Source organism: Delphinus delphis, chromosome 1, assembly GCF_949987515.2.
Source record: "Delphinus delphis chromosome 1, mDelDel1.2, whole genome shotgun sequence".
Taxonomy (NCBI): domain Eukaryota; kingdom Metazoa; phylum Chordata; class Mammalia; order Artiodactyla; family Delphinidae; genus Delphinus; species Delphinus delphis.
The window spans coordinates 150443003-150467794 of NC_082683.1; the positions used below are offsets into that span (position 1 = coordinate 150443003).

Below are 24792 nucleotides of genomic sequence, written 5' to 3' on the forward strand. Positions count from 1 at the left end.
ATAGAAGAGGAACAGGTAGGCAGGGAGAAGGAAGAGAGGGAGGAGAGGGGAGGAGGAGGAACCTAGCAGGTCTTAAGGAGGGGCAGGGCTAAAAAGGCAGAATGAGTCAGGACATCTCAGGTAAGGAGGAAAGAGTGGACAGAGGCCCTGAGGGGAAACCGAGGAAGCTTGCTCAGGGGATGCTGAGTGGACAGCTTGGATGGAGTGGGCAGACCCAACCTACAAACCTACTGAGCCCACCAAAACAAGGCCAGGTGCTGTAAGGACGAACATGCCAAAATAAGGAGTCTGGGCTTGATCCTCCTGGAAATGAGGAAGCTGAGGTTTTCTGAGCAGGGGGTGTGGGCTGGGGAATCGGTCAGAAGGCTAATGCAGTAGTCCAGGTGTGAGATAAGACCTGAGAGAGACACCGGAAGGAAATAGCAATGGGATTTGATGAACTACTCAATGTGGAGGCTGGTGGGGAGGGAGGGAGAAGTGTGCAGGGTGGGGAAAGGTGCCACTGAGGAAATGGGGGAATGGGGGGCGGGGAGCCGGGTTAGGAGGTTTAGTACGATCAGACACTGCCAACCCCTCTGCCCACAAACACACCACTGGAACTGGGAGCCTTTGAAAGTAGCCTGGGAAGGGGCTTCGGGTATCACCGCCTGCTGCTTAGCAAGGAAACAAGATCTCCCATCGCCTCCTCTTCCCTCTTCTGCTTCAGCCCCCTTGACAATTCTGGCTATTGCTTTGCAAGTGGTCTGTTCGGTGGCCAGGCATTGACTCCCCAAACAATGAGTCTTCCTCTGAAGCCGGGCTGGAGCTCTGGATTCCTCCAGAGGGTCACGATCCCCACTCATTGCTCCCAAAGGGCCCGCCAGGCAAAGCACCTAGAAAGTCGGACCCTTCCTGATCCGATGAGAGGGTGGGGAGGGGAAGGAGGTGCGAGGCCATCCTGCTTTACCGGGGGCAAAGGGCTGGAAGCCTCTGAATAGTCTCTCCCAAGAGGAAGGAAGCGCTCTCCTATCTTAATCATAGTAATCATCGCCGTTCCAATTTACTGGGTGCCCTTAGGAGACCAGCCACTTCACAGACATGATCTCATTGAATCCTCATGGCAAACACCTGGGACTGTTATTATCCCCATTTACAGATGAAGAAACTGAATCTTTGAACCCAGGTCACTCTGGCTCCAAAGCTTGTGCTGTTTACCTTATGCCACTCAGTCTCTCACTTCTCCCATTGAAGTGTCTCACGTGCCATTGCTCTTATTCTTTTCTGCCCATGTCTTCTCTGAAACAGCATTTATTGATTCACTCAGCAAGCATTTGTTGGGTGCATATTAAGTGCCCAGGCAACGGCCTGGGCACAGACACTGTGGGCAGCCTCATTCCCCCACTTCCCTGCCCGTTGGGTAGCATCTGTGGGGTTTTGCCAGACACCCAGCCCAAGCTTACAGGTCCTGGTGGGCCTCAGGGTCCTGCGACCCCCCGAGTGGAATGCACCAGCCTGACCTTCATCCACCTGGGCACAGTCTCATCCACAACAGCAACTCGCGTTTGCAGCACTCTTGACATTTTACACAAGGCTTTCTTGTCCATTTATCCATTTGATCCTCAAAAAACCTTGTGAGGTGGCTATGGTACTGCAGTTTTACGGATGAGGAATCTGAGGTTCAGAAAGGCAATGCTGCCCCTTCCACCTCACCAGTAAAGCCAGCACTAGAACCCAGATTTCTGGGCCCTTAGTTAATGCATTTTCCACCTCTTCCCCGGTATTCCCTTCTACAAAAGGCATCAACCAGCCTGCTCCCCTCTGATAACCTCTCATTCACCCAGGTTCTCCCCTAGGAAGCCAGTGGGGGAGCATCCTGAGACCCCTGTGTGGTTTCTCACTCTTAACTCCATCTTGAATCTTTTGCCAAACTGGCCACGGCCATCCCACACTCCCCACCTCGCAGACGTAATCTCCCTCTAAGCCTGTCCCTTCTCTTTCCTCACCCTCCTTCTTCCTCTGAGGTCCTCCAGGTGGGCTTCTCCCAGCTCTGGGGGGCAGGGGACAGGAGAGCGGACCAGCAGTTTGAGGATGGAGGAGGGAAAGATCCCTGCAGGGAACTCCTCTGGGCCTCAGGGGCCCTGGCACTTAGTCCTGCCCTGCTCAGCTCCTGGAACGTCAGCAAGGTTGCGCAAAAAGCTAGGAAGAGAGGCACCAGTACACAAGGGTGGAGGAAAGGTTAGACACAGGAAGCCGTGAGAGAGCCAGCCGCCGCAGACCATCTTGATTTCCCCAAACACACCATTGTCCCCCTGGGGAAATCTGTTGGTGAAGTCCTAGGCGGTTCCTTTAAGAAGGGTCCTCTTGAGGTCACCTCAGCCATCCCCCCCCCCACCCCCAGGCAGGCTGTTTTCTCTCTTTCTTCCAAGCTGACCGGCTGAATGGTATGAGACATTCTGCCAGGGAAACTGAGGTCTAGGGAGGCAGAGGGGCTTGTGGGGACACCAGGGGACGATGTGGGGAGGGTGGTAAGGGGGAGGGGGCAGAGGATCAACCTGCTGAATCCCAGCTGTGACTCCTGCCCTTGCACTCCCACCTCCTTTTTGCCTGGTGTTCAGCGGGGGTGACGGTGATGTAACAGGTGTGGAGTGCCAGCCACGTGCTGGGCGCCAAGCAAAACAGCCAGGGTGAGTGTATGCATCATCCGTGCCTGGGAGGCAAGGCCACCAAAAGAAGTGAGTCTGGTGGAAAGACTTGAAAGAGGGAAGGGAGGCACCTTGCTGGCTGGGGGCGGGGAAGACAGAATAAAAGTCTGCTGAGCTAGGATTAGAGAGAGAAGGCCCAGGCCGGCGCTGGGAAGGGATGCCCCTCGTTCTTCCCTACTCTGCTTCTCCCAAAGCTTGTAAATGCCCCAGACATGAGCCAGCCCAGGCCCCGCTACGTGGTAGACAGAGCTGCCTACTCTCTCACCCTCTTCGATGATGAGTTTGAGAAGAAGGATCGGACGTACCCACTGGGAGAAAAACTTCGCAATGCCTTCAGGTAATGTGGCCCAGAGCCCAGACTCCTCTCTCTTCTACTCCCCACCAAAATCTTCCTGTACCAGGCCATGACTCCGGTACCAGTGTCCCTAAGACAGGACGTGGGGAAGCCTCGGGGAGGTGAGATTCTGAACCCTGAATGTGAGATCCTATGCCTCAGCTCTACTGAGACCCCCAAGGAGGATGGGGAGTGGAAGCAAGGACCATCCACAGGCTCAGAAGGGCTGTAAACCATCCCCAACCCCCTGCGTGAGGTCTCGCCATATTCTCAGTCCACTCAAGTCTCTCCTGGGATCTTAAGGGAGCTGGAGAAGGGCACGCTACCATATGCGGGTGGGGAGCTGCAGAGCCTTTGCTGCTCCTGTCCCTTCTCCTGTCCTTTCCTTATCAAGAAAAATCTGAAGCCTCCCCCACCCCCGTGCACTTTGTCCTCTTTCCCTCCTGGGTGCTCCTTCCTTCTCCTGGTCCAGACAATGCCCAAAGACAGCCCCTAAATTCCTGGGCTCTCCTAAAGGGTACCTACCAGGATGTGATCTCACCAGCCCCTGGGCTCTTTCCTCTCTCAGATCCCTGGCACTGTGCTGGCGGGTAGTGAGACCATGCCTATGAGGAGGGGGCTCCACAAGGGGATCTATACCCACACTCCAGGAGCCTGAGGCTACGAGCTTTATCTTCCCCCTTCCCAGACGTCTGGCAGACCTCCCTCAGGCTTCACCGGGGTCTGGTTTGCTCTTCCTCACTTCCCTGGGGAAATAGCTGATTAAGTTACGTGAATTGAGGTCACTGGCAATGGCTGAAGTAGAGATGCAGGTGGAACTGGTTCAGACTGGGGGAATCACCCAGCTGAGTCTTCACGAAAAGCCCCAGCCCAACCCTACCTCTCCTGGGAGGCTCCACCTCTGCCCGGTTACAGTCAAGACCTTGGGTGCCACAGCTGTGTCCCTCAGGCAGGCGGGCTCTGCAAGTCTTTGTGCCCAAAGAGTTTAAGTTTGGGTTGTTGCTGTACTGGAGGGATGAGGGTACCTGCTGTTGTCCTAAAAGATTAGGATGATGGATAACATAAGGCGATGCAGGGAGCTAACAATTCCCATGTGGCTGGCAGGAGAGCCTTGAACAGTGCCTGGCACACAGAAGGTGCTCCAGTAAATATTTGTTTAATGAGTGAATGAATGAATGTCTAGAAAACCAACTTCTCTCCGTCCACTTCCCGCCTGGCTTCTGGAACCTCTGTATGGGTGTTTGGCATCTGTTCCCAGTTCTTCTCTCAGGCTTCAGATTGCTTTGCTCAATATATGGCAGGCTTGCAAGTAAGACTGGGCATGCACAAGCCCTCGAGTGGGTTGTTTTTCTTCCCCAGCCAGCTCTCCATTCACGAGTCCGGTTTTCCCTGCCACAAACAAACATGAGAGAGTTCCTGCAGGCCTGATTCTCTCTTAGGACAAGCCTTTAGAGATACTTTAAGCTATCTACTACGAGTCCAACTCCCCATCCAGCATCCCAGGGATGGGAGAGGCACTACCCACCACAGAGGAGACCGGGGAGTCAGATGGTGATGGTGATGCGGTTCCGTGAAGCACTGGTTGGGACAGAAAATCTACCCAGACTTTACAGGGTACAAAGCATTGCCTGTGTTGATTTCAGTTTTGGGTGACATCCAGGGGACCCAGTGTCAGGGAAACTATTGTTGAGCAAGAGCAAAGAGCAGGAATTGGTGCTGGGCAGGAAAGGAGGCCTAATCAGAGAAGGCCAGTGAGTCACCCGATGGGTCCTGAGTATTTGAGTTCCCTCAGCTGGGAGAAGAAAAGCAAATGCCTGCCCGCCCCCCTTCTAGTGATCAATCCACCAGCTGTCACCCTTGAGATTGAAGGCCCTTGTTTTTACCACTCCTGAGTTTCTAATGAAAGGACCTCAAGGTGCTCAGCAAACAGGGGAGGGATCAACTCTCCCCACCCTGCGTTAACCAACAGTTTCCCCATTCTTCCCTCTCCTGATGAATGAACAGGGGAAAGAACTCCAGCACTCGAGTCATCACACACAAAGGATAGTAGGTCAGCAGAGGTGCACCCTGCAGGGACAGTGGAGCCTTCCTTTGGGGGGAAGTTCTAAGAAATATGGCAGCAGCCCCCACTCAGACTGAGTTTCAATTCAGGCCCATTCTTTCACTTATTCATTCATTCATTTCTTCAACAGATATTTACTAGGCACCCCAGTGTAATGCACGAAGTATTCAAAGCTGAGCAAGAGAGCCAGACTTCTCTCCATGTTGGGTTTACTGTGTAGTGGGAGAGATAGATGAAAAGCAAGAAATTACAGCACAAGGTACACACAATGCTGCAGGAGCCCAGAAGAGGGTGCCCGGGCCTGTGTTCAGTCAGACCAGAGCAAGGCCATCTGAGGTGGAGGCTGGACTTGACACCTCGGCAGGCTCAGCCACCGCAAAATCCATGCCTTTAGGTCGAGTCTCATAGACTTCCCAGGTGAGCAGTCAGCAATCAGACCTCCAGCTAGCGCCTAGGGCATGGTGACGGCTCTCAAGAGGAAGTCCTGCCACACAGTGTGGGTGCTCACTGAATTTTGCGTGAATGAGTGAACGAATGGGTGAATGACCGAGAACAGGATATTATAATCTATTCCCGACTCAGAGCATCCAAGCTGTGCAGTGCTGACCGGAAACCTGCCCTCTTCCCCTCCAGATGTTCCTCGGCCAAGATCAAAACCGCAGTGTTCGGGCTGTTCCCCGTGCTCTCTTGGCTCCCCAAGTACAAGATCAAAGATTACATCGTCCCTGACCTTCTGGGTGGCATCAGCGGTGGATCCATCCAGGTCCCACAAGGTAAGGGGATCCCCTCAGGCAAGCCTATTTCTCTCCCCACCCCACTCTCTGTGACCTCCATAACCCAACCATGCCCCTGGATGTTCACTGTCTCGGTCTTCTGCAGGCATGGCATTTGCTCTGCTGGCCAACCTTCCTGCTGTCAACGGCCTCTACTCCTCCTTCTTCCCCCTCCTGACCTACTTCTTCCTGGGGGGTATCCACCAGATGGTGCCAGGTAAGGCCTCTCCCCTCTCAGCAGGCAGCTGACCTGGACCACAAGGATGGGTGGTGGGTGGCGAAGGGGGCTGGGGTGATTTCCCATCTGCATTCTCCTCTAGCTGGTGCTGCTTGGTCCTGGAGGGACCATCACTGTGCGTGTCAGTCCCAGGTCTTCTGTGACCTTGGAGAAGCCACTTAGCTTCCGTGAACTCAGTTAGCATGACCTGTTGGGTCTCCCTCCCTGGAAGGTGGGGAAGACTTGGTGGAATAAGATATGCCATGAAGTGCTGAACAGATGTGGGAAATTACCATCTAACTCCCAGACTGGTCCCAGCGGACCACTTCAGGGACACATGGAGTTCTCTGGTGCTAAGTGAGATGGAGAAAAAGGGCCTGACCACAAGGCCTGTTTCTGGCGCAGGCTCTGCTTATACTTCCAAGCCCATTTCCTCATGTGTCCAATAAAATAACATTAACAGTTGGGGTGAAAGCACATTGAAGAGTTGTAGATCATGCTTAGATGTGAACGGTTACTGTTATGCTGGAGAGGAGCCTTGGAGGCATGGGGGTCGGGAAGCGTTCCTGGGCCCCTTTCTGGTTTCCACGGGTGTGGTCCAAACCTCTGACTTTTGCTGGCTGGGTGGGGCACCACAGGTACATTTGCCGTTATCAGCATCCTGGTGGGTAACATCTGTCTGCAGCTGGCCCCAGAGTCGAAATTCCGGGTCTTCAACAATGCCACCAATGAGAGCCATGTGGACACAGTGGCCATGGAGGCCGAGAGGCTGCACGTGTCGGCAACGCTAGCCTGCCTGACTGCCGTCATCCAGGTGAGGGGGGCGGCCTCCATCTCTGCCGGGGCCCCACCTCAGGAAGGCACCAGCCCACCCTGCCCCTGCCTCAGAGTCCCAGTTTTGACATTAAAGCTGACTTAGGGCTCTACGTCCTCCCTCTTCCCCACTTCGAGGCTACAAAGGACCTTGAAAATTCAGAGCATCTCTCCTTCCCTGTCTCCCTGTCTCTTCCCTGTCTTCCCTGTCTCCTTCCCTGCATAAGACCAGCATCTACACCTAATAAAACTGTCCTGAGCTAATGACTGTCTAAAGGACTTCTGGCCTCTCTCCACTACCCTTTCCAGTGCCCAGCTCTCTGCCAGCACAGTCTTCCAGTTTCTCTAACATCACTTATCCCCCTCCTTGGAGCTTCTTCTGCTCCAAGCCACAGCATCACCTGCAAGACATAAATTACATTTCCACCACATGCAAAGGACTCTGCTAGGTTTTATGAAGGCAAACGCAGCAGCACAGAATGTAAGAGCAGGAAGCAACCTTGGAGGTTTCATTCATTGCTTCATTCAGTTAATGTTTTTTGGTTGTTTCACTGTGCCAGGAACTGGGCTAGGCTCTGGGGATCAAAGATACGTAAGAAAGAGGCCCAGTTCTCAAGGAGCTCACAGCCCAGCAGAGGAAGTAGCCATATCAACAGATAGTTGTATAGGCAGTGAGGTCAGCAACATAACGGGGCTATGTACCAATAGCTTCAGGAATGCCAAAGAGAAAGTCAGGGAAGGCCTCTCCTCAAAGAGAGGAGGTGACATCTGAGCTCAGTCTAAAAGGATGAGTAGAAGTTGACCAGTAACCAAATGAACGAGGCATGTAAGGGACAGTCCAGGCAGGGGGAATAACACCCCCAAGGCATTGAGGCCTAAGAGAGTGTGAACTGATCAGGGAATGGCAAGACAAGGAGTTTGGTATGGCCAGAGGGAGGGGGCCTTTGGGGAATGGACCAGAGAAGAAGCTAGAAAGGTAGGCAGGGGCCAGACAATGAAGTCTGAAGTCCGTCCCCTAAGCAGTGGCTTTGGGTCTGATTGGCGGTCGGTTTGGACCACTCAGACTATGGAGAAGATGACGGACGGGAGGTAGATGAGAGTCAAGGCAGGGGATCTGTTGGGAGATTATGCAGAGGTCCAGGCAAGAGTGACAAGGGCCTAGACCAGGGTGGCAGCCAAGGAGATGAGGGGGTAGACTTGCGGAACATTTTGGCAGGAACAAAATGAACAGGGCTTGGTGATAGATTGGAGATGGGGGGTGAGGGATGATGGCTCCCAAGTTTGTGGTTGGCCAGCTGGGTGGGCAGGGGTGTCAATTACTGAGAGAGGAAACACTGGTGAGTACCAGGTTCATTTTACAGACGAGGAAACTGGGGCCAACGAGGTGAAGTGTCAGAGGCTAAAGGTCTGCTGGCAGGAGAGGGCGAGACAAGGTCATGATGGACTCATTTCCCTAGAGCTGCTGCTATCCCAGGACTGCACGGAACTCCAGCCCTGGGTTTGAGCCAGGCAGGTATGGGAGTTGCTGACCCATCTTGGTCTCTCCCCACCACCCCTCTCCTCTCAGATGGGCCTGGGCTTTGTGCAGTTCGGTTTTGTGGCCATCTACCTCTCTGAGTCCTTCATCCGGGGCTTCATGACAGCCGCTGGCCTGCAGATCCTGATCTCCGTGCTCAAGTACATCTTCGGACTGACCATCCCCTCCTACACAGGCCCAGGGTCCATCGTCTTTGTGAGTCTAGGAACGCACCCCTGTGAATAGAGAGGGGCTTGAGCAGACACATGAGCCGAGTTCACTGTCTTAAGAAGTTCAGAGAGGATTCCAAGAAGTTCCCGCTTTGGGAGGGAGTGTCAAACACGTGACCTTGAGGGCTTGCTGAGGTTCTCTGTGGTTAAACCCTGCAGAAAAGCAGAGGTACACTCTCCATCAGCTCCCCGTTCCAGTGCCTCAACCCCTCCCTGCCTGGGAAGTCCTTCCTTATGTCTAATCTCCATCCCTCCTCCTTTAGCTTGAACTCTTTCTAGAGAAAGAGGAAGGGAATCTGCATTCCCATCCCAGTATGAGCTCCAGACATGCCCTGTGGGAGAGGGTGGTGGAAAGTGGAATCCTGAGAAGGATCTGGATTCTGCTTTTGGTGAGAGCTGATGACATCCCTTCATTGGCTCAGGTGCTGGGTGGGAGCCCATGAGCATGATGCTGTCTCCCACAGACCTTCATTGACATTTGCAAAAACCTCCCCCACACCAACATCGCCTCGCTCCTCTTCGCCCTCATCAGCAGCGTGTTCCTGGTGCTGGTGAAGGAGCTCAACGCCCGCTTCATGCACAAGATCCGCTTCCCCATCCCTACAGAAATGATCGTGGTAAGGACCTTGCCCAGGGGTGGAGGGCTGGGGCCCAGGCAAGAGAGGCTGTGAGAAAAGGAATCCGGCTCCAGTCAGAGCCAGGGGAGCCCCTCTACCCACCCGGCCCCCGGCCCACTCGCCCACTGTGAGCCAGTAGGACAGGAGTCAGGGGTGAATCTACTCCTTCCCGCTGTGTATGGCTCCCACTCTCCCTGATCCTCAGGTTGCCCCCTTCAAGGAGGCAGGGGAGTGGGATCTGGGGTCCCCAAAGAAAAGGGAAGGCTTGAGAGGGACCCCTGCCCTGGCCCCAACTTAGAGCCAATCCCAATTCTCCACTTTGGGGTTTGCAGGTAGTGGTGGCAACAGCTATCTCTGGGGGCTGCAAGATGCCCAAAAAGTATCACATGCAGATCGTGGGAGAGATCCAACGAGGGTGAGTCCAGGTGGCTGGGAAGCCTGACCCCACCCCCACTGCACCGCCCCCAGGTTCAGAGTCAGAGATGAAATGAACTCTATGAAAGTACATTATAAACTCTGTGACACTGACCAGCTATGAATTATTACTATTACTTACTATGGAGAAGAGCCGCACAATGCTGGCTGTTTCCTGACGGTGAGTCATGAAACACTCCCCGCGAAAGTCTCAGTTGATGGAGGCTGTTAAAGCAAAGCTGCTCTGGTCAGCCCCTCTCTGGTTCTTTGCCTTGCTCTGATACATTGGCTCTTTTACCCACGTGGAAAGGAAGCCGTTAGGACTAACAAAATTCACTGAGCGTCTACTCTGTGCCAGGCACCACACTGGGCCCTGGGAGGGGAGGGGAGGTGCTTATGCTGCAGAGTTGGAGCAGGCCATGGAGAAAAGGCCCACAGCACTGGGGGCTGCGGATATGCGGACGAGTGCGCGTAAGGAGTCCAGAATCTGGATGTGAACAAGTAAGGCCCTACCGCTTACTAGCTCTGTGACCTCAGGCAGGTTATGTTCTCTAAGCCTCGGAGTTTTGCTTTGTCAAGGGGAGTGACGGTAGCGGCCCTGCAGTGTGGTACTGAGGATTCAAACCGGAAGGGCTAATTCATGTAAAGGCCCTGGCACAGAGTGGGGCCCAGCCGGTCCCTGTGGGTTGGTGAAGGTCGCAGTGCCCTCCCTCTCCTCACACCCTTGGGCCCTGCCTCCTTTCTGGCTCCTTGGCAGGTTCCCCACTCCCGTGTTGCCTGTGGTTTCACAGTGGAAGGACATGATTGGCACAGCCTTCTCCCTGGCCATCGTGGGCTATGTCATCAACTTGGCTGTGGGCCGGACTCTGGCCAGCAAGCACGGCTATGACGTGGATTCTAACCAGGTAGGTCCGGCCACCCCCCAGCAGGGCTGAGCAGGACGGGCCAGGGCCCACAGAGACCTGGCAAGAGATGTTCTGGGGCTCTGGGCTTAGGTGAGGAAGGCTGCCTGCTAGTGCGGAGAGGGGGACTCTAACACCAAGAGGCTGCCTTCTACTTGATTGGGAGAACGTGGCTTTAAAGCAGTAGGGTCACTCTGAAGTTCAAGATCCAGCTTGCAAGGCCAACTGTGTTTGGTCTGTACCCTGCACCCCAGCCCCAGCTTCCAATCCTGTGCCCACAGGAGATGATCGCCCTGGGCTGCAGCAACTTCTTCGGCTCCTTCTTTAAAATCCATGTCATTTGCTGTGCTCTCTCTGTCACTCTGGCTGTGGATGGAGCTGGAGGAAAATCCCAGGTGAGCGCTGCACCAGGAGAGTGTGGGAGGGGTGGGGGAGTAGCAGAACAATTGCCCCGGAGAAGCCAGGCCACCTGCTTCTCCAACCTTCCTCTCCCCTCCTTAGCCTCCAGTCCACCAAAGGCATCTATTGGAAACAAAACAAGAGCGAGAATTTCACACCTATGCCCTGTTTCCAAACTCTTTCTCTGAATAGATGTCAAGCCTGTGCGTCTCCCTGGTGGTGATGATCACGATGCTGGCCCTGGGGTCCTATCTCTACCCTCTCCCCAAGGTAAGAGCACAGCACGAGAGCAGAGGCAGTGAGAGACTCCAGTAAGAGCAGGCCCTGAGGGCTGTGTGGTGCTTTACAGATTACCAAGTGCCATCATTGTCACACGTTGTCCTAGTCACAACCTGTGAAGTAGTAATGCAGGTTTTACTCTCCCCATTGTACAGGTGAGGGAAACTGAGGCTGAGAGGGTCTAGGTGATCTGCTTGTGGTGACAAGGCTCACAAGTGCAGGGCTGGTCACAAACTCCAGCCTTCTGACCTCAGAGTCCACACCCAAGTCAGTGTTTACAAGTCGGTGTGGGCGCCTGGCTAGGAGGGCTCTAGGCACGGGCCGTGTGGGGATGAGGGAAAAGAGGACGGGCAAAGATGGGGCCAGGGGCCCTATGACTCTAGCACCTGCACTCCAAGCCTAAGATTGAATGCAGAGCTTTGGGGTCTCTGCCAGCAGAGATGTTCTAGAGCTGCAACTCTGTCCTGCCAGGTTTCAGGGTCAGGTGTTTGCAGGAAAGGCAGGAAAAAGGGGACACCCCAGGTGACAAGGAACAATGTTCTGCTTCCCCAGGCTGTGCTAGGAGCCCTGATTGCTGTCAACCTCAAGAACTCCCTCAAGCAACTCGCCGACCCCTACTACCTGTGGAGGAAGAGCAAGCTGGACTGTGTAGGTATTGGGCGACCTCTGGGTACCCGTTGTGCCCTTGCCGCCTCCTCCAACCCCACAGCCCTGTCATTTCTTCTGTCAGTGATCCCTCTGGTCGGCTGCTCGCTGATTAGCATAACCGAGTGCTGACAGCTCAGGGTTTTTTTGTTTGTTTGTTTGTTTTGTTTGTTTTTTTTGTGGTATGCGGGCCTCTCACTGTTGTGGCCTCTCCCGTTGCGGAGCACAGGCTCTGGACACGCAGGCCCAGCGGCCATGGCTCACGGGCACAGCCGCTCCGCGGCATGTGGGATCCCCTCGGACCGGGGCACGAACCCGTGTTCCCTGCATCGGCAGGCGAACTCCCAACCACTGTGCCACCAGGGAAGCCCCAGACAGCTCAGGTTTTGGAGTGAGACATCTTATGTTCAAATCCTAACTCAGCTCTTCACTGGCTTTATGACCAATGGCAAGTCCCTTAACCTCTCCAAGTCCTGGCTTTCTCATCTGTGAAATGGGTATCTTATACTCTCTACCCCCCACCTCAGGATGCTTATGAAATGAGATAATACAAGTAAGGAGCACATTGTCGAATTGTATCTTGTGTTCAATAAAATTTAGCTATTATTATTTTTATGATTTATAGTTCCAAAGAAAGCTAAATGAAATCATTTTAAAAAACAAAAAAACCTAGAACATAAAGCCAGCAGACCAGGATCTTAAGCAGATTACCAGACTTCTCTGGAGTTCTGTTTCCTCATCTGTAATGCGGGTGATGGTCATGGCTGCGTCACACACTGGCTCTGAGGATTAAATGAGATCATAATGGGAAAGCCCCATGTAACCATAAAACAATCAGCAAACATGAATTATTGTTTTGATTAGTCACATTCCCAACGCATCTTCCACTGGGCAGTTGAAATGAGGCTACCATATACTGACGACACTGCCTCATCCCCACTTGAGCCCCACCATAAGCTGTGAGAAAGGATTTACTAACCTCCTTTCAAGATGCTGAAACCAAGCCTCAGAGAGGTTTAGTAACACATCAAAGGCCACAGAAGTAGTAAGTGCTAGAGTCAGGACTGGAACCCCAAATCTTAGACTCCAAACCTCTGGACTGGACTGTCTCCTAGGGGAGAAGGTACACTTGCACAGTATGAGAAGGAAATCCTTAAAGCCAGAGAAATGAGTGGTCCATCTGGGGTCCCCCAGGGAGTAGGGATGAGGATAGGGAGAAAAATGGCGTCCCAGTTCCCACCCCGAAAGATCTGCTTTTATCACATCCCAACAATCCCCCCCACTGTGACAATAGTTCCTGATATTTACATAGTGCTTTGGGTTCCCATCTGATCTTCACAATTCTGTACAAGAGTGTGGGCAGATTTATTTCCTTCAGAGGAAAATGGGGGACTCTAAAACACCACAGGAGGCAACTGTCAAAACTGCATCCAGGACTTTCCTGGTGGCGCACTGGTTGAGAGCCCGCCTGCCGATGCAGGGGACATGGGTTCGTGCCCCGGTACGGGAAGATCCCACATGCCACAGAGCGGCTGGGCCCATGAGCCATTGCCGCTGAGCCTGAGCGTCCGGAGCCTGTGCTCTGCAACGGGAGAGGCCGCAACAGGGAGAGGCCCGCGTACTGCAAAAAGAAAAAACTGCATCCAATCCTGTCCCCAAACGCACACAACCAGGCCCCAGGCTATCAGATCAGGAAATGTAGCTGAGCACGTGTCCGGCACACAGCTTACTATCAGATGGAGGAATGGAACTCAGGTTTACTGAGCATTCACTGGGCACCCATCACTAAGGCCAGGACCTTATCTTCCTTAACTCTTTCATGAAGCTGGTATTATTATTCCCCCTTTGTGAATTAGGCAACTAAGGATCACACAGCTAGTAAGTAGGAGAATGAAATTTGGAACCCAGGCATATCTGACCCAAGACTCATACTCTTCTCACTGAGCCATCCTGACTCCCTGTGTATGCTGGGGTTGTCTATTGACAACCAGACAAGATCAGGGAGCCACACTCAATCTAAGGGAAATGGGCAAGTGTAACCGAAGCTCAGTTACATAAAACAGTGCAAAAATGGCATGAAAAGGGAAGGGTGGGTCTGAAGTTGTGCTAGCAGAGAATGACCTAGGCTGGTCCAGGAAGACTTCCCCAAAGGGGCAGTTTTCTCACCAGGCCTGCTTTGACGTCTCTCTCTTCACAGTGCGTCTGGGTGGTGAGCTTCCTCTCTGCCTTCTTCCTGAGCCTGCCGTATGGTGTGGCAGTGGGTGTCGGCTTCTCCACCCTGGTTGTGATCTTCCAGACCCAATTGTAAGTAACAGCCCCTCACCCCAAGGCACAGCAGTGGGGCCCCTGGGCCAGTCTGCCAAGGGCTCCCACGTGAGGCCTGGCCCAGCCCACTGCATACTGTCACCTTCTGGACCTGGCACTGGAGGGGCTGCCAGGCCCAAGGAGAGCCTGGCCCAGCCAGGACTTTCGGCACAGGCTGGGCTACATGACTTCCCACATCCTGAAAACCCAGGGGAAGCCATCACAGTCTTGGAGGGCTGGGGGACCAGAGAAAGTGGGAGTCAAGCAAGTGGATGAGACTCAGTGTCCTTTCAAGGGTGCTACTAGACCCCAGACCAAATGGAACCCCACCTCAAGGGAACAGCAAGTCAGAGGACAGCTACGTCCTTGCTATAAAAACATTAAGTGGGCTTCTCTGGTGGCGCAGTGGTTAAGAATCTGCCTGCCAATGCAGAGGACACGGGTTTGAGCCCTGGTCCAGGAAGATCCCACAGCTGCGCTCTAGAGCTCTCGAGCCGCAACTACTGAAGCCCGCGCACCTAGAGCCCATGCTCCGCAACAAGAGAAGCCACCTTAATGAGAGGCCCACGCACCGCAACGAAGAGTAGCCCCCGCTGGCCGCAAATAAAAAGAAAGCCTGCCCACAGCAACAAAGACCCCACGCAGCCATAAATTAATTAATTAATTAATTGATTTTTTTTTAAAAATTAAGTGAAACAGACCAGGGGGTCCAGGTCAGGGCAGGAAGGATGCTGAATATCCGGGAAACCCTGTCTTCTCTTCCTGAGAACTCAGAACCAGGAAGTGGTGACTTTAGGGCCCCGTAAGAATGTCACCTTGTTTACTCCCCACCCTTTCTCCCCCCTGAGCCCCAGACTGGGAGCTACGTCAAGGAGCTACCTGTCAACCCTCTAATTATAGCCCAGACACAGGCCATCAGGCATATGTCTCCAGTGCAGAAAGACAAACACAAAAACCCCAGGGTGAGGAAGGGACCCTCTCCTGGCCTGCCTCTGCCCAGCCCCCAGCCCCAGTGTCCCTCCAGGCCCATCCGCTAATAGCATTCTCTTATGTTTTTCTTTTCTTTCTTCATCCAGTCGAAATGGCTATACTTTGGCCCAAGTCGTGGACACTGACATTTATGTGAATCCCAAGACCTATAATAGGGTGGGTAATCCAAGATTGTGACCTCCCTCTTTTGCCCTACCCCCACCCCAAATAAAAGGGTTTTAAAAAAAAAAAGCCAATAAAGATATTGCTGCTAACTGAACCGAGTCTTCCTGCCACAGGCCCAGGAAATCCAAGGGATAAAGATCATCACTTACTGCTCCCCTCTCTACTTTGCCAACTCGGAAATCTTCAGGCAAAAGGTCACTGCCAAGGTAAGGCTCAGTCCTCTGGTGACCAGAGGGGCTGGACAGAGCGTGCCTGGAAGATGCAAGAAAAGGAGCTGGGAGCTGACAGCAGGCCACTTCCAAAGAGGGTGGAGGTTAAGACTGCTCTCTGCTCTCTCCCTACAGACAGGTGTGGACCCCCAGAAAGTATTGCTGGCCAAGCAAAAATACCTCAAGAGGCAGGAGAAGGGGAGAAGGCTGCCCATACAACAGAGGAAATCCCTATTTATGAAAAACAAGGTGAACTGAGGCTAGAAACAGCCCATGCCCTCTCCCCTGCCGTCTCTGATCTTGTTACCTGGTACCCCACCTCCCAGTATCTTTGAAGTCAAAGATATCAAGTCTCTGTGGCCGCTGCCCAGTGGGTATTGCCTGGTGGATATCTTCTCCTTCGATGAGGAGCTGTCAGCTCTTAGGGTAACCACTGAACTCCCACAGCCCATCCTCATTTTCTGGCTAAGATAGGATATGCCCGTGGACTTATGAGCAATCCCATATGGGGAGCAGCAGTGAATTTCCTGGGGTACCCAGCCAACCTAGATCTAGCAAGGTGGATGTAGGTGTGGGAGTTCTGCAGAGAAGGCAGACATGGACAAATGCGAAAAAGGAGCTCAATTGTTTCCAGAGGACCTTTCTCTCAGAGCAGAGTGGGCTCAGGCTTCGGTGCCTCTCTTGGAAGGGTTGTGGGAGACCAAACGTGCAGGCCCCACCTAAGGAAGGGGCTATGGGAGATGCCGGTCCTATGGGCTTTTGGGGGCTTATATTCACCACCACCAGGTTCAGTTCCCTCCACCCGCACGCCCCTTGCCCCAGCTTCAGCCACAGCAAAGTCTGACTGAGTGTGATGGCCCCTGACTCTGCCCTCCTACTCCCGCCCTCCAGACTGTCTCCCTGCAGGAGCTTCAGCAGGACTTCGAGAATGGCTCCCCAACGGACCCCAACAACAACCAGACGCCTGCTAATGGCGCCAGCGTGTCCTACATCACCTTCAGCCCTGACAGCTCCACAGCTGCCAGTTGTGAGCCCCCGGCCTCTGCTGAGCCCAGTGACATCCTGGCCGGCGTCCCACCCTTTGTCACCTTCCACACCCTCATCTTCGACATGAGTGGGGTCAGCTTTGTGGATTTGATGGGCATCAAAGCCCTGGCCAAGGTGAGGCCCTCGGGTGGAGGGAGTGCCAGCCCACCCCCCAACCCTAACCGTCACCCCTGCCCCACTACACTCCCTCTCCTTGGAGCCCTCATTTGAACCAACTGAGCGAGACAGCTCACCAAGGAACCTAACAGCTCCTAAGATCCCTTTTCCCCAGATGCTACCAGGACAGAATGCTCTCTGCAGAGCAGGCCCAGACAGCACGAGGCAATGCCTGCCTGGGGAGGGATACCAAAGCCAGGCCGCTGGTCCACCCTGTCCTAGCACCCCTCTGTAACACAGTCCACCCCAAGTTCCCTCTCAGGCTGCCAGGAACCCACCCCAGGATCCTCTGAGTAGAGTTCAGCTTGGCCCTGGTTCGTGGTCTGCCCTTCCTTCCCACACTCACCCAGACACTCTAGCGTCAGCCGGTTCTGGCCAACAGAGGAAAGAAGACATTATATCAGTGCCTCACATCCTTAGACCAAACACACAGCTCACAGGATACCTTGAATAAATGTATCCACCCGATAACTTTTCAGCGGCCACTTCCGATGACAAGGAGTCGGTAAACCTCAGAGGCTGGCCCAGAGAGAAGCAGCCCAGAGAAACCGAGGGGTACAGAGAGCACATAGGCTGATGGCATCACCAGCCAGGTGCACAGAAGGCTCCATCCCCAGCCCTGGGCTCAACCTGCTTCCCTAGCCTGGACCTGGCATGAAGCCGGGCAAAGCAGTAGCCTCTCTGGGCCTCGGTCCTCCCCTGCAGTTTCTGCCTGAAGCCACGACGTCAGGAAAGAGGTGGAGTCCAGGACTCTAAGCAACTGAAAGAAAAGATCTGGCCCCATAAGAAGGGGTCATGGGGACTTTAAGTGGCTGCCTCATTGGCAAAGCCCCACGTCCACCCCGCTGTCCAGAGGAGCAGTCAGCCAGCACTCCAGGGAGAAGTGCTGTGCTTTGCTGCTATTTTTATCTTTGGCTGCCAGGGCTCTCGGGGCTACTTATTTGTTTGGCTCCCCCTCTGATGTGCGTTTTGTGAATCGGTTTTCAGGCCCACTCAGAACATTCCTTTCCTTTTGTCTCCCTACCCAACACCCTCCCGACTCCTCTAGCTGAGCTCCACCTACGGGAGGATCGGTGTGAAGGTCTTCTTGGTGAACATTCATGGTAAGAGAAGGAGGACGTGTAGGCGACTGGAAGGCTGGCAAGGGGCTGAGGTGGGAGTAGGTGGGTGGGATGCTGAATAGTGAGTGGGGTAGGAATGAGAACAGCCAAATGTTCCCCTAAACTACTGGCTGCTCATAAGCGTTTCGGGCACAAGTTAGAAGAGACTACAGCCGGGTTAGAGAACATCCTAGAGGTCTCAATTAGAGAGTGGGGGGATCATGGAGTTAAGAAATGACAAGTAGGATTCTAATTTGCCCACCACTAATTTGCCATGTATCTTTGGCCAAGTCACTTCATCTGTCTAGGGATCGATTGCCACCTACATAAAATGAGGCCGACTAGATAAATTTGGGAATCTTCTCCAAATCCAAAAGTCTATGAATAAGCACAAAGCATAGATACACCATAACCATCCAGGGAAGACACAGATAACACAGTGTTATACGCACACAGTCTCCAGGGCCCACACACACAGCCCCAAACCGTGTCCACATCGCAGTGGACTTTCACCTCCAGCATGTGTGCAGAGTGCAGGGACACGGACGCACAGCAAGAGCGCACAGACACACGGGAGAAAGGGAAGGGGCACACACTGGCACACCCCGTTTCCCGCGGAGGGTCAGCAACTTCCAGCAGGCCTAGCCAGCTTCGGCGCTGGCCTGAGCACAGCCCAGGCTCTGTGCAGGCTCCGTTCAGGAAGAGAGTCTGCACTGGCAAGTGACCTGCTCTGTGTGTGCTCCAGAGTTAGAATCAGAAGCTCCCGCCGACCCTCACTAGACACTCCTCAGGAAATCATGTCCAGGATTGGGTAGGAATAAGGGCTCTTCCACACACTGGACATTGTAGGAAAGGTCTGGATAAACAGCAGGAAGGACGAACCCTCAAGGGACAGAATGGGCAAACGTTTTAGCCTTTCCCACTCGAATCACCACGAAGTACCAACTCCCTGAATCAAACTGCTTCCTTCTGCCCTGGGGTGAAGGTTCAGCATCTTCAAGCTCATGTTGCCCTCTGCTGTCCAGAAATGATACTGCAAAGCCAATGAGAAGGCTCTAGGATATAGCAAGAGCACAGCCCTCAGGCCTCTCTCTCCATCTCCCTCAGGCCCTCTCACCATTTTCCCCCAACCCCAGGTCCTGTCCACGGTGGTGTTAACCTTTTGAAGGTGATCTTTCCCTCCTTCCAGCCCAGGTGTACAATGACATTAACCATGGTGGCATCTTCGAAGATGGGTGTCTAGAGCGCAACCACGTCTTTCCCAGCATACACGACGCAGTCCTGTTTGCCCAGGCAAAGGCCAGGGAAGTGGCCCCAGCACGTACCTTCCAAGGGGTAAGGTCCCTGCACCTGAGGAATCCTAGGCCATGGGTCACTGAATTAGCGGGACGGTTTGGGTTCCAACACCAATTCTGTCAATTAACGGTTCTGAATCTCAGTTTTCTTATCTGTGGAATGGGTACTCTAAGGTAACATTATCCACCACGGGATTTTTCTTTTGTTTTGGTTTTAAGATTAACTGATACTTGTATCTTTTACGTCACTTGAAAGAGCTTTGTATATTACAAAATCCTTATTAATATCAATTTCCAGATCACACAAACACCCAAAGCACAGCGGGTTATGCCTGGCATTCTGGCATTGCTCATCCCTGCTATTCCTTCGCTCTTTCTACAAGAGGCTTTGGGAAAGGGAGGGGAGTAAGCCTGCCTGTTTTAATTTAGCAGAGCTTGGAGATTTCAGGCTGGTGATGGATGAAGAGTGTGGATCAGAGTTTTGTCTCAGCTTCTTGACATTTAATTTACTAGCTCAGTAAGTGGTATGCAAATGAGCTACAAATAACACTGTCTACAAATAACACTCCAGAAAGCTGGGAGGCAGAAAAAGCCCATCCCACTGGGGTCCCTGCCCAGGCATCCCCAGCCGACGCCACCTCCCAGGCTCCCCTGCCAGCTCAGCTTCTACCCTTGGCCTCCCAAGACTCTGTGCCCCAGTCCATGAAACAAACCTCTTCTGCCCTCTGTGGGTCATAAGAAAGGCTTTTCTGGCCCTAGAGCAACCATTTGCTGTTTGCTTTAAGAGACTGATGAAGGTGAAGCCATCTGTTCTAAGCGCTGAAAGCCTGCCCAGGGAAACACGGGGCCTGGCGCCTGCCTACCACACAGAGGGAAACTGTGAGAGCAGCGGCCTTTCTAGCCTCATGCACCCTGTCACCAGAGCAAAGAGAGGGAGATTCCAGAAGAATCCTCATCATCTGTTATTGCACAATGTCCACTATTTACAGTTTATATATTCTTAAAAATGTATATTATATGTATTGTATATTTAACTATTACAGAACATATTCATATCTATAAATGATACACACACACCCCCTTTTCAACAGCATGGTGAGGGAGAGAGCCAGCAAAGTGAGTCGGATTATCCTACTTTTACAGATGAGGAAACAGATTCCCAGAGAAGGGAAATGGATTCGCAGGTCAGGCAGCTAGCCAGTGATCCTTGTAAGCTAGGTAAACCTTCCCTGCCTCTGAAATGCCCACCAAGGAAGCCCACCCTGATGTACACCTGTCTGCTGTGAGGAGGAAAACCACAGCTGTGCTGTATTTTGAGAGGCAAATGAGGGAGGTGAGGGAAAAGTCAAGAGGGCAGGTTATGCATCAGAGCACACGGTGCCCCTCACCCACCCCAGAGGCTGCCATTTGTGCCAGACCGTCACTCAGTTACTGCAGCTCATTTTGCACTTGTTTCCTCCATCCAGGCTCCAGTGGACCCCGAGCTCTCTTTGTATGATTCGGAGGAGGACAGTCCCAGCTGCTGGGACTTAGAGCAGGTAAGCTGAAGGCTGGGGGTCAGGAGGAAAAGGAAGGAGACCTTCTCAAACCCAAAGTGTTGGCTGGGCTCTCCCATCTCCAAGCCAGAGCAGTCACCTTGAAGGCAACAATGTATCCTTCTCATCTTTCTTTTAATAGCAGATCTTAATTCTTCTCACTCACTGAAATGCATCATGGGGGAAGGGAGAGTCACTGGACCAAGTCCTGGATAACTAATATCTATACTTAACTCTGCAACACACCTGCTACTTGACCTTCGGCAAGCCACATAACACCACCAGGCCCCAGTGTTTATCATTGTGAAATAAGGGGAATATGGGGAATACCTTGTCCCATCTACCTAACAAGATCAGTGGGGGTTGCTCTTGTTCTCTGTAAATTCAACTGGTATTTATGGAGTGCCTACTACTTGCCTGACACTATCCCAGGGTGGGCACACAGCAGTGAACAACACAAAGACCCCTGCCCTTGGAAAACTTACATTCTGGTAGGATCAGATGAATTCTAGGGATATATGAGGGATACAAATATTACTGCACGTGGATGGGCTTTAAGAGCTAAGAGCTATGCAGGTGTGAAGTCTTACTTCACGTAAAGCCCTATGGTCCTGACATGAAAAGTAGCCCCACCCCAATGCCCTGAATTAAAAGAAACCAGATCACTAGGTTTAGAGGAATTTGGCTCTGGGTCTATTAGAAGTAACATCTCACTTTGTGCCTCTTCCCATTCTTTTGGGTATGAGTTCCATGGTCCTCTAAACATGTCTCTGGGGGTGCTGAGGGCATGCGGGAGGCATTAGGAAAGAGAGCCGGGGCCACAAAGATTTGGCGGATGGATTTCTGGGTCCCTGTGGAATCTCCAGCACATTCCAAAAGCCTGGGTAGGACCAAAATAGCTTATCAGAGCAAGAAAGGACTTCAGAGCTTGTCTGATCTCAACCCTCATTTTACCTAATAAAGAAAGTGGAACGAAAAAGGAGGACAGGACCTGTGAAAGTCACACAGCACACCAGAGGTGATTCAAAGTTAGATTTCAAGCATCTTCTCTTGTCACCTCTGTACCAGTTCACCTCTTAGGCTGACCCTGCCTCTCCCCGGTTCACATACGCACGTGCACACACTCACACACACTTCCTCAAAATGCCTCTTTCTGGCCGGGGGTTCATAGGGTCACCTGGCGATTGCCACCACTCTGAACCCAACAGGTCTGATGCTGTCTCTCCCCCTCCCACTTCCTCCCTGTGGCCCTGCAGGAGATGTTCGGCAGCATGTTTCACACAGAGACCCTGACCGCCCTGTGAGGGCCCAGCCGGTTCCCATGCTGCCTGCAGAGCACCTGGTACCTGGGACTCCCATGAAGGATGAGCCTGGGATCATGGAGAGTGGCGGGTAGAGGAGAACACCTCCACCGGGACTCCAGTACCTCTCCACCCTCCCCCTCTCTCATTCCCCTCCCGGCATCCCTAGAGCAAGTCAATCTCAATGGCAGGGAGAGACACCTCTTCATCCTTCTGCTGACCCTCAGGGCCCCAGCCAGCAACAAGCAAGCCTCCTTCTCACTCCACCGCTCCCACCCGCGCCCTGCCTGTGGCAGCTGACAGGACCCCCGACTGCTGGACTTTAAGACTGAGCCAGGAACAGAGAGGAAGCCGTGTGCTGACGTAGAGTGCAAGCTTCGAAAGTGTCCTGGCGCCAGCATGGCTTGGTGTCCGATGGTGTCAAGCTGTCACAGGACACAGAGACGAACTTGCTTAGGACTCTGTGGTTGCCCTCTCCAGCTGCCCAGTCTGTCTCTGGCAGCTCTGTACCCCTGGGACCATGTGCTCCCACAACCCAGGTATCTCTGTCTTGGTGACTATGTCCCCTTCTTCCTCATCTTAAGGCTGCTGAGACCTCCACTACTATTTAGCACATCAGACTCTAGCCTGGGGAGTGGCTACCAGAGCTACCTCCCCAGGGGCAGCCCACCAAGGTAGCCACATCAGCCTCCTGAAACATTATCACTCCCCCTGCCCTCAAGGGCTGCTTCCTTCTACTTGAGACCAGGTAGGAAGCCAGAAGGGACAGGGGGGTAGCTGGCAGAATCCTCTGGCAACCCAGCAACAGATACTAGTTATTCTGCACAAAAGCTTTCCCTCTTTGTACTGGAGATGTGGAGGGGCAGGGGGCGCTAGTACCAATCCAGGGCCAACTGGTGGGACCTGGGCCTCGACAGTCTCCCTGACCTTAGAAATGCGTCCCCCACTTGGGAAATCTGCCTTGTTCTCTTCATTTGGCAAAGAGCCAATGAGTTTAACTCTCCCTTATCAGCTTGGGGCCTGAATCGTTCAGCCAGGCAAGGCAGGACACCCCACCAAGGGCATATCCCAGCTGGGTACCAAGCATGGAGAAGGGCTGATCCAGACTGGGCCTTCCTCCACAGGGATTCCTTAACAAACTCAGGACCTGAGGCCATCTCCTTCCAGGAGAGATGAGAAGAGGGGTTAAGTTCTCTCTATATATAAGAAGGTAGAGAAACCCCACTGTTGACTTGAAAATAAATAGGTTCCATGTGCAAGTGTTTGAGAAATTTTCCATGGAAGTGCACCAAAAACCTTTTGGCCTCTCCCCACTGATTCTCCCAAGTTCCTTCAATGAGTGATCCCTGCCCAACAGGATGGGCTGGCCCAGCCTGGAAAAATGTTCGAATTCCTAACTTCAGCCTGACCTCCACTGTGTGCCTGTGCCTTGAGTGAGCTGGTCAGCTAGCAAGTCTTCGTAGAGTTAAAGGAGGGGGTGCTGGTGAAGAGCCAACAGATTCTTGGCCTACAAGCATTGCTTCTTTGTGAATTCATTATGCCATCTGGCTGCCAATGGAACTCAAAACTTGGAAGGCAGAAGACAATGTTATCTGGGATTTACCGTGCCCAGCACCCGAAGTGCCAGATTTCAAGAGGACAAGAACCATAGCCAATGAAAACTCACCCTCCCCTGCTCCACCTCCTGCAGAGTCCAGCTCAGGCCCAAGAGGTGTGGGAAGAGCACAGAGCCTCAGGACATCCCAAGTTAGAGGCGCCTTGTGAACCAAGTGTCTAGAACCCTTGAGGACTTGATGAAGTGACTGTTAACCCCCAGGCCAGCCCCAGACCAAAAGGTGATTGCTGACTCACAGTGGCCTGGAGCTGGGGGCTCAAGGAGGGATCCTGAACCATGTCCAGGGGTGTAGGTACTCACAGAGACCACAGTGGATGTAAGATCGGAAACACCTGGGGTGGAGGGAGGCCTTGAAGAGAAGTTCACTGTTAGAATACTTTGGAAAGAACATAAATTCACCCAGACCACTCACTGGACATGACTGAGGCAGGAAAGGAGAGCAAGATAGTCAAATAATCCAGGATTTCAAAACTTCTGAATGTTCTTAGTTATACTGACCAGCAATGATGTGGTTCCTGGAGAAGACCGGGACTCTTGAGATATTTGTGTAATTTATTTAATTTAAACACCATTCTCCTTTTGTTCATTTTGCTAATAAAGTGGTTTTGAAATGTGAACAAGTGCATGTGTTCGGGTGGTTTTACAGAGAGGCAAAACCAGTCACCTCCAGGAAGAGGTGGCTTGCTTTGCCCTGTCCTGGGGAAAAGAAACAGAAAGCTAAGACTTCTTGAATCTCCCAGCTGCTCTCCAGGTTCCGGTTTTCCACTCCTGAGAAGGAATAAACGTCCATGATCCAGCTGAAGAGCAGAGATTGGGGCACGACACCTGGACTAAGGGATCCCCATACTCAGGACCAATTCCCAGAGCCAACTCTGTGATTTCTGTAGCTATCAGGGAAGTCAAACTTCCACCATCTCTTCTGTATATGCTTCACGTGCTAATTCTTCAACATTCATGAGATGTCTGTTAAGGGCCAGTCCCATCAATACTCAACAAAGCGGGCTTCCCTGGTGGCGCAGTGGTTGAGAGTCCGCCTGCCGATGCAGGGGACGCAAGTTCGTGCCCCAGTCCGGGAAGATCCCACATGCCACGGAGCGGCTAGGCCCGTGAGCCATGGCCGCTGAGGCTGCGCGTCCGGAGCCTGTGCTCCGCAACGGGAGAGGCCACAACAGTGAGAGGCCCGCGTACCGCAA

General features: G+C 53.0%; 1 protein-coding gene across 1 annotated transcript; it reads left to right on the forward strand.

The window, feature by feature from the left end:
• Window positions 1-2846: 2846 nt before the first annotated feature.
• SLC26A9 (solute carrier family 26 member 9) lies at window positions 2847-24792 on the forward strand. The gene is made up of 20 exons (XM_060010198.1): window positions 2847-3018; window positions 5711-5850; window positions 5957-6067; window positions 6706-6881; window positions 8448-8612; window positions 9091-9243; window positions 9576-9658; window positions 10415-10562; window positions 10841-10954; window positions 11151-11228; window positions 11790-11885; window positions 14080-14186; window positions 15263-15332; window positions 15455-15547; window positions 15686-15799; window positions 16442-16711; window positions 17802-17856; window positions 19043-19188; window positions 20615-20686; window positions 21940-24792. Exons 1-20 carry the CDS (start codon window positions 2894-2896, stop codon window positions 21985-21987), a joined length of 2364 nt encoding a protein of 787 aa, XP_059866181.1. The 5' UTR covers window positions 2847-2893; the 3' UTR covers window positions 21988-24792.